Source organism: Pteropus alecto, unplaced genomic scaffold (assembly GCF_000325575.1).
Source record: "Pteropus alecto unplaced genomic scaffold, ASM32557v1 scaffold22, whole genome shotgun sequence".
NCBI lineage: Eukaryota > Metazoa > Chordata > Mammalia > Chiroptera > Pteropodidae > Pteropus > Pteropus alecto.
The window spans coordinates 8,331,622-8,341,267 of NW_006434839.1; the positions used below are offsets into that span (position 1 = coordinate 8,331,622).

The 9,646-nt window shown below is 33.7% G+C and overlaps 1 protein-coding gene across 2 annotated transcripts in view; it reads right to left on the bottom strand.

Annotated features, from left to right (window-relative positions):
* Positions 1-9,646, bottom strand: part of MKLN1 (muskelin 1) — a 284,216-nt gene that overhangs the window by 56,897 nt on the left and 217,673 nt on the right. For both annotated transcript variants that reach the window (XM_006910511.2, XM_025045829.1), the window contains one exon: positions 4,587-4,699. In XM_006910511.2, coding sequence (XP_006910573.1) covers positions 4,587-4,699 — 113 coding nt within the window. The remainder of the gene's footprint in view (positions 1-4,586; positions 4,700-9,646) is intronic.

Below are 9,646 nucleotides of genomic sequence, written 5' to 3' on the forward strand. Positions count from 1 at the left end.
ATAAAATAAAACTAAAAAGAATAAAGAGGTCTTATATTATCTGACCTCAAGAAGTGTCATATTGGTATATGAACAGACCAAAAGATAATGGAGGAGAATACAGTGTCCAAAGAGACATACACTTATATGATCAATTGATTTTTGACAAAGGTGCCAAAGCACTTCAATAAAAAAGACAGGGAGCAACCAGAACTCTCAAACATTTCTGTACCATAAAAAATGGTACAACCACTTTGAGAAAGCTTCAACGGTTTCATCAATGGATACTAAAAGGGTAAAAGTTTGATGAGTAACAGGATATTTTCATAATCTTAAAATGTCTTTCCACAAATTACTTATCAGAGTGAAAAAAATCTGGTGGGCACGCTCTTTGACCAAGGGATCATGAAAACTAACATCAGACAAACTGATGAAATATACCTCTGGGTGTGATAATATACTGAGGAGGACCAAATGTCATCCACATGGTATTCCTGCTAAAAACACTTAAATTCAATCCTAAGGAAATGTCAGAGAAATCCAACTGAGGGATATTCTACAAAATAACTGCTCTGTATTCTTCAAAAATGTCAAGATCAAGAAATACAACGAAATGTTAAGGAACTATTCCAGACTAAAGGAGACTAAAGAAACATAACATTGAAATGCAATGCATGGTCATGTTCTGAGTCCTGGGTCAGAGATGGGGATTGGGGCCGATGTTGGGACACTTATAAAGAACATTACTGAGGAATTATTGGGATAATTGTCTATATCTGAATAGGGACTGTGGATTAAATTAAAGTAGCCATTCTCAGTGCAGTCTGGGGTCTCCAAGACACTTCAGGGACTCCACAAAGTCAGTTATTTTCATAACGATACTAAGATAAAAATTTGTCTTTTTGCTCTTATTCTCTTATGAGTGTACACAAAATTTTCCAGCAGCTGTATGATTTTTGAAATAGCAACATATTGAATACAGAAGCAGATATGAATCCAGCTGCCTTCTATTAAGCCAAACATTAAAGAGATTTAGAAAACTATGAAACAATGGTAGTTGATGTATGATGGTTATCTCAAAAAAAAAAGTACCTACGCAATTGAGTTGCAAGCTGACCTACCTGCTTTCTTCATAGAACACTACATTTACTTGAAAGAAAATTAACAATCTAAGTATGGTTATTCAAACATTATGAATATGGCAGACATTTTCTGAAAATGAAGTATGTCATTTTGAAGAAAAACTGACAAAATTTGTTGCTAATGATAAAATGCATGTTTTTAAATTAAGCAAAAAATTAGAATTTTAGAAAATGTCTACCTGCCACTGTGATCTTGATACTTTCCCAAAACTTAAAATGCTTTTCTAATGACATTAATAGGGATATTAACAAATGTGGGGTTTTTGGATATTGTACAATAAAATGTCAACATCTGGACAATGCTCATAACTCAGGGAACCAATATTTTTCAAATGACCAAAAACACTTGAGTAAAACACCATGGGTGAGTAAAATATCCATTCAGAGAGCAAGATAGATCAATATATTTTAAAGTAACAGAATATAAAACGTTAGCTGATACGGTTTCCTGGTCTGTAATGCAATTACCTTTACAAAATAACCACTTGTCAATTTGGGAGATTAGATCAAAAAAGAACATACACCATTATCAAAAAATGCTATTGAAATACTACTTTCCTTTCCAAAAACATATCCATGTGAGGTCCAATTTTCTTCATATATTTCACATAAAACAACATGTCACAATCTAGCTGTCTTCTACGAAGTTAAACATTAAAGAGATTTATAAAACTGTAAACTAAAGAAAAATACAGTTTTTGAACCTATAAAAACTTACTTGCATATCTACTTGAACATTTAAAATCGTTATTCTTAAGAGCTGAGCTGTTCCATTATCTTTCAATCTCCTAAATGTGTTATTAGATACATACTTAAGTGAATTTAATTAATTTTGCTTTTTAATTGTATATCATACTCTTAAAACATGCCTTGGGGTACCATCAAACAATAACTTGTACTCACTAATATAGAAAATAAAATTAAATGAAATATTAACTGTTCAATTTTGGAATAAACATTTATGCAGAGTCATATATTACCATTCAAGTAAGGGACAGATCAACAAAAGGTTTTTAGGTGTCTATATGAAGAAAGTAATAATAAATTATTATAAATCTAAACTCCAGCACTGGATCACTACTTACCCTATTGACTTCCAAATAACAGAAACAAAGTATTCTCATCAAAATAATCTCTGTATTTTTCCAATATTAGTTTTAAATAATTTATTGCATTCTAAATATTACTTATAACATATATATAAATGGTATAAAAAATAATACCCATGCCCACCTTCAAAAGTAGAACATTAATATTACATTTGAGGTCCCGTGTAAACCAACCCCTTCCCCCACCAAAGCAGCCACTCTCCTGAATTTTGTATTTATCATCTCCTTACTTTTCCCTGCATTAATTTTTGATTTAACTTATCTCACCTATCACTAAAAAGTAAGCATATGATTTATGCCTTAAGGAATTCAAAGTCTAGGTAGGAAAAATAGGAATGTAAACCAATCATTACAGTAATCCATTCAAGGAATATAAGGGGTTAAATGGGCATATCAAAGGAAGCTTCTAATTCTATGTGAAGTCAAGAAGGAATTCACAGAGGAAATGAAGTTCGAACTGAGTTTAAGAGAATAAGCAGGCATGTACTCGGTAAAGACTGGACCCTCTGTTAATTCGAAACAGGAAAAAAACTATTGCTAAAGGACATAGATGAGAAAGTTGAATAATCCCAGCAACTATAAGTATGGCTGGTACATAAAATCAGGAGATGAGGCTAGAATGGTAAATAGGGACCAAATCATGACTAGAAATTTGAAGTTCTTATTCTAAGCAGAAGCAACTGAGGAAGATAAATCGCTTTATCATTCTGATTATTGTTATTATCCATACTTCCCTGTTTCTGTGCCCTCTGATAGCGCCTCTCACCAACGATGACTCTGGACCTGGTCATATGACCTCCTGTGGCCAATAAGACAACAAATTTGATGACGTGCTCATGTCCACTTCATTCCCCTTGCAGCCCCACCCCTGAAATGACAACAAGCCCCAGCTAGCAAACAGGAAGGTGAGCTACTATGTAGAACAGAACCAAGTAGTTCTGAACTAGGTGACAGCCAGCTGACTCCTGACACATGAGTGAACCCAGCCAAAACCAAATATGTCACTGAAGTTCTGTGGGTGATTGTAATGTAATAGATACAATATAAGAGATAACAGAAATAGACTGAAGCTAACCATAGAGTTTGAGCAGGTATCACATGGCCAGACATGTTTTTTAAAGACTATACCAATGAATGGAAAATAGATCTAGAGATCAACAATAGAGGCAAAAATGTTTAAGAAAGAAACCATGAAGTTGGAATTAATGCCAAAAAAGAGGAAAAGACATCTGAAATGCAATATTGGGTGCTAGAACTGTTGGAACTTAGGCACTAATTAGATACACTCTGAATAAGAGGGAGGATTTCAGGATGAATCCTAGACTTACTGCAAGAATAATTACAGATGCAATCTATCTAGATTTAATACAGTTTAAGAGAAATGTTAGGTATTTCTTAGATGTCTTTATTTTTGTTGAAGATAGAAATAATCATTTCAGAAAACATTACTTTAATACTGAAAGACAAGCCATTTTTACATACTTTTACAGAGATAACAAATCAGAATTTTAAGATAACTTTGGAAAGATAAGCACTACCTAAATGATTAATCACTGGAACAGAAGAGTAAGCAAGACTCTATTTTCCTGAGATTAAAGACATAGCACTAGATCTTTCTGAAATGGCATTCCTAGATTAAAATTAGTGGTTTTTGAATTAGGTTTTTCTCCTACTTTTCATTTGCAGCTCCTACTGTTCTGTTTATTTTTCACCTCGAAATCTGAAATAGCTTACATGGAGGATACAATAAAAAATTCTATAAAGATCTGGACAAAAACTAAATCAATATTTGCTTTATACCAGTGTATAATTATGTACTTATTTAATTCAAAGCCATAAATCCAACCACCTTATTCACTATGGAAATGCTTTATGAATATCTGTCTCAACAGACAGACACACACATGAATACATACATACAATTTTAGTTTAAAATAAATGTCATTTGTAAAACTGATAACTACAATCAAAAAGTGAGGGACCAAAACAGTGAGAGTGAGGACATTCAAAGCAAAATTTTCCAGAGGAAATCAAAATAAGATGAATGCTTGAAATAAGAGTAGATTTGACAGGGCCATGAGAAAAAAAGATAGTTACACAGTTACACTTCCAGGCAAAAGTAGTAAAATGATTGATCTTAGATTCCCATTCTATTTAGCTCTATAAGATAGTTTGGTTCGTGTACCAGTAATTGAAAGTAGAGAAGCTGGAAAACACGAGTACTTAAAACAAACTTGTTCACAAATTCTTCTGCTACCACTGCTGACAGACATTAGAAAAGAATACAAATCATCTAGAAAAGTATACACCCACATCTCTGTTTTAATACAGATGGATGAAAAGTCTGAGAACTTGCCTCTTTCTCAGTGTCTCTAGAGATACATGTCCACTGGTTCTCTTTCACACTGTACGCCCAGAAGTCAGCAAGATCTTGTGTTCCATCCCATCCACCAAACAAATAAACGGTCTCTATGAAAATTAGAAAAATATGTGTAAAAAGATAAACTTAAGGACAAGATATAAGCACCCAGACCTATCAGTTGTTTCTATTATCATTTAAGAAGGTACATCTAAATAAACTTAAAAATCAAAATTTTAAACTGGTAACATTCCAAAATATATACTAGGCTAATATTTCTTAAACATGAATATATGGAAAGGCTGCTGTGGAACCATTATTTTAAGACCTTTATAAAAATACAGATAACGAGGAGGCATTCCCTAAGATTCTGATTCCATAGGTCTTCAGTAGGTAAAAAGGGTCTGTACTTTTAAAGAATCCAAGGTGAATCTAATGTGCAGCCAGTTTAGGAGTTTCTGTGTTAGACCAGGAAAAGTTTACATTTACCACTTTCTTAATAATGCAGCTTCAGACTGAAAAAAATAATCTCAGAAGACTATATAATGTAAAATATGACATTAAGACATCTAGCTATTTAAAAAAAAAAAGTTCACATTAAAACTGTTTTCTCTTGGTTGCAATACCAAAAACAATGATTAAAAGTAGCTGGAAGTTAAATTAGATATTTTAAGAATAAAGTGATACATATGGCCTTGATATTCCCATGGAAACTGGGGGAATTTTTTCCAAATATATTGTGGTAGATTTAACTCCATAGAAATCAACCTTTAAGTCATTCTAGGTATTTTGAGAATCTGGTTTCTTTTAAATCTGTTATATCCATGGACTCTATCCCTGTGACAAAACGAATTCTTGCTCAGTGAATAGTGAAAATCTTTACACACAACACTGTGCATCATCCCGTCCTTCTTTATATAATAATAGTACCTTTCCTTTCTTGAAATATTTCCCCCCTTTGTAAATGTCTTATGTCTACTGGTTACACAAGCCCACCAATTATATTTTAAAAGTTACATAAGACATTACAAGTAAACTGTAAAGCCACCTACTCTCTAATTGACATGACCTAGGCCTATAATATGTGGAGACTGTCATCTAAATCATGTCCCACCGTGAAGGGTTACAATTCAAAGTGCACCTGGAAATACTGTAACACCATTTAAGAAAATTCTTGCCATTCATAGAGTTGTGCTATCTGCTAAGAGATTTGTGTCATATTTTCATATAATTTCAAACTCTAATGAATTCTCTTAAGTGAAACATCCTATTCTATGCCCCAAGAACCCTGGGAAATCGAAACAATGCTTCTGGGTAAGAGCAGACCACTGGAACAGGACTAAGTTCTAGTGCTAACTGGGTAATCAGTACAGGTCACTAAACCTCACTGAGTCTTACTTTTTTCATTTACAAAACTCTCAGGGCTGTGGTGAAGCTCTTCAGACAGAAGTTACATAAAAACATTCTGAAAGCTGTCAAGCATAAACAACATGTCCTTTAAAACATGCACAAAAATAAAAAGTAACTTGTAGATACTAAATCCCCAGATACAATAAGAACAGTATTACTGTGTCTGATTCCATGTCTCTCAGTACCTAGAACACTTCTGGCTCTGTACTAATGTGAAATAATGACAATTATTTAAACTATTAAAAACCGTCACATCTCAGAACTATAAAACAATCCATTATCATTAGTTAAGTAACATTCTGTTTCCCAAACAGCACAGAGTAATGCCCAGATACTTAGAATTTTACAGAAAAAAAAATTAAAAGAATTTTCATCTGGCTTAAAAATTATCTGTCAAGTCCTCACTGTAGGGGCAATTAACTCTGTTAAATTCTGAAGCCTGGAGAAGGAGGGGGTATATAACTAAAATAGCAATAGCAGTTGACCTTTTGTTTTACAGTATTTCTGGGCACCCTCTGGATAAGGTTACCCTGGTTCATTAACTTTAATAACCCTTCCTCTTGGGCTCTGGGTTCTCAATGTTCTTTCTGAAAAGCAGGTCTCTTTGTACGCATAAATTCTCACAGCAAAGAAAAACCCACATTTCCACAACAGCCTCATTGATAGCTGAGCAAAATAAAATCTGGCACAGAGCAAGCATCCCAATGGAATTAATCCAAGATGTCATTCTTGTCCATGAATACTTTGTGGTCCCAGTTGAAGTTTAATAGTAAAATTGAATAAATCAGACAGAAACAGGACCTTTTGACATACCTAAATGAAATGCATAACAAAATTTTAATTAAATCATTTAAGTTGAAACATTCAGAGATGAAATATCTAGAAACAAACACCAGCAAAAGTATTATTTAATGCATAAAGGATATCAAAAACTTTGAAACATTATATAAATAACTGAAGAGAGCTGTAGTGAGAAGTTAAGAAGGTAGAAAAAAAATAACATTATTGTTTGCAACAGGTAGTAGTTTGGTTTACTGATATCCATTCTCACGCTTATAGGTTATATAACAATTCGAGTCCGTCTCTAGGGCAGTACAATCCTCAAGCAGCAGCCCTCTCTATTTTTTTCTTAAAGGAGCACAGGCTATAGAGGCTATCCATTTCTCTCAGCACTTAGAGGAATGTCCAGTCAATATTTTTTGAGTACTAATTTGAATTGGCAATGCACTTTAAGAGAATAAAAAGAAGACACAGTCCCTATCCTCAAGGAGCTTACAATCTAGTTAAGAATATAAAACAAGCACATAAAATCACCATAATGCAGAGCAGACTGAGTGCTGTAAGAAAGGTAAAAAGCACCATGAGGGTTCAAAAGAGGGAAGAGGGTATACCTGGTTGAGGGGACTCGGAAAAGGTTTCATGGTGACAGTGGTAACTGACCTATGCAGCAAAAGGTGGCTTTGTTAGCAGAATGGGGGACAGAGAAGAGGTCATTTCAAGCAGAGTAAAATGTATAATAAAGGTATAGAGACAGAAAAACACACAGAAAGTGTTTAAAAAGACATGGACTCTAAAGTCAGGTAGATTTCAGACAGAACTGTAGCTCTCCCACCACAGCTGTGTGACCACCAAGTTCCTTAATCACTGGTTTCTTCATCTCTAAAATGGCACACAGTACCTATCTCATAAAGGTACTGTGAGAATTAAATTAAAAAATGCATACAAAGTGGGGAAAACTGTGTGATGAATAAATGTACTGTTTTAAGAACACAAAAGGTTAATAGGTGGAGATGAAGTTAAAAAGACAAGTAGTGGCCATATCATGGAAGGGGTTAAATGACAATATAAAGGCTTTGAACTTGACTCCACAGACAATGGAGTAGCTATAGATCTTACGCAGGGACATGACACGGTCAGATCTCAACTTGCAACATACAGGACTGAATGAAAAGGAGGAGCCACTGAAAGAGAAGAGAAGGAATTAAACTGACTAATGATAGCCTATATTTAAAATGTCAAACCAGTTTCATTCAGGAGACTATAAATGAATCATTTATCATTCAATCGATCAATCTTTCATTACTCAGGCCACAAAAACTAAAATTCAACCATATTCTCTGGTAGAAGTCTTTTTGGTACCAGTGCAAAATAAACCCTATAACTACTTAGTACAAGTAGTACTAAGCTTATATGAACTGAAAATAAGGTAGAAATGTTAACATATCAGTGTCTTTATACCATTTTGCACAAAGAAGCAAGCTTTTTATTTTATGAGCCCAAATACAATATCCATCCTTCTACTCTTGAGTCTCAGGAGTAAATCAGACTATGCTGATTGCATAATCCTCCACAAGATGGCACACTATTTTTATAATTAAATCTATTTTTCCACTTTGAAACAGTATAGAATGCATACAAATTCACATGTCAAAAGGAAGAGGTAAGAAAAGGGTTAACGGGCTAGTGAAGGAGGTTAGCTTAATTTTTAGTTTAATATAGACACCGAGAGAAAAACAAATGAAATGAAAAAAAAAAAAGTTTTAAACACAAATTTATATTCAAGCTAAAAATGAAACACTGTCAGGGCATTTAGTTTAAGAGTTTAAGCCTTCTGGAAATGCAGTCAGGAAGAATTAAACTAACAATTTCTGAAGAGAGGAATACATGAGAAGGGGAAAGAGACCCTACCTAGGTACCTTACCTTCTTGAACCATCCCCTGAGCTCTACGACCCAGCAGATTATCAACTGGATTCATCGGTCTCCCTTTTTTATATAGAGCTATATTCTTACACAAGCTATGATTGTAAAACTATCAAGAGACTGATCTTTTCAGTCAATTCAACATTAGTCACTTTCCCTGCTAAAGCTTATATTTTATGCCTATGACGATATACTTTATAATCTTAACTAAGGCTATTTTCAGAATTCCTTTAGGCTAACTGTATGAAAGAAAAGGATTCATGTCATATGTAGCTACAGAAATATAGCCATATGAATATATGTGTAATTAACCAAAACCCATGTTTACCTACTTCCTTCAAAGGCTTCTTTAAGGAATATAAGGAAAACCCATGACATGGCACCCTATGTAAAAAAAAATTAAGAAGAAAAAAAGTACTTTTCATAGACTTAGTACAGAATAGGCGAAGGTTCAGATTTCCATAGAAGGAATCTTCCAAGTGGCAAGTAACACCCCCTCAAACTTCTTTTGTAGATACCAAATATTGGGATTTTGACTGAGTCTTACTACCTACTCTGATTGAGAGGAAAAAAGACTGGTACTGTAGGTTCTCAAAACTCAATGAGAGTTACATAACAAAGAACTGTTTGGTACAATGGACATTTAAATTTTCATCTGAACAGATTTCCACACTGAAACAAAATAGAAGAGCCTTTCTCTCTTCTAGTCACCTTATTTTACCCGGAGTTGAAACCCAATTTAGAGTTAAGCACAGAGGTGTCATAGAAATGAAATGAGTTAATATTTTCCTGCTTTTCAACTGATTTTCCAAAAATTTTTAAATTGTTTAAAAATATTTCCACTGTGAGATTCTGTCAAAAACACAAAAACAAAAGAAAGATCTCCAAACTGATATAAAATTCTCTCAGCAGAATTAATTAGTATATATCATATGTTGCGTACAAA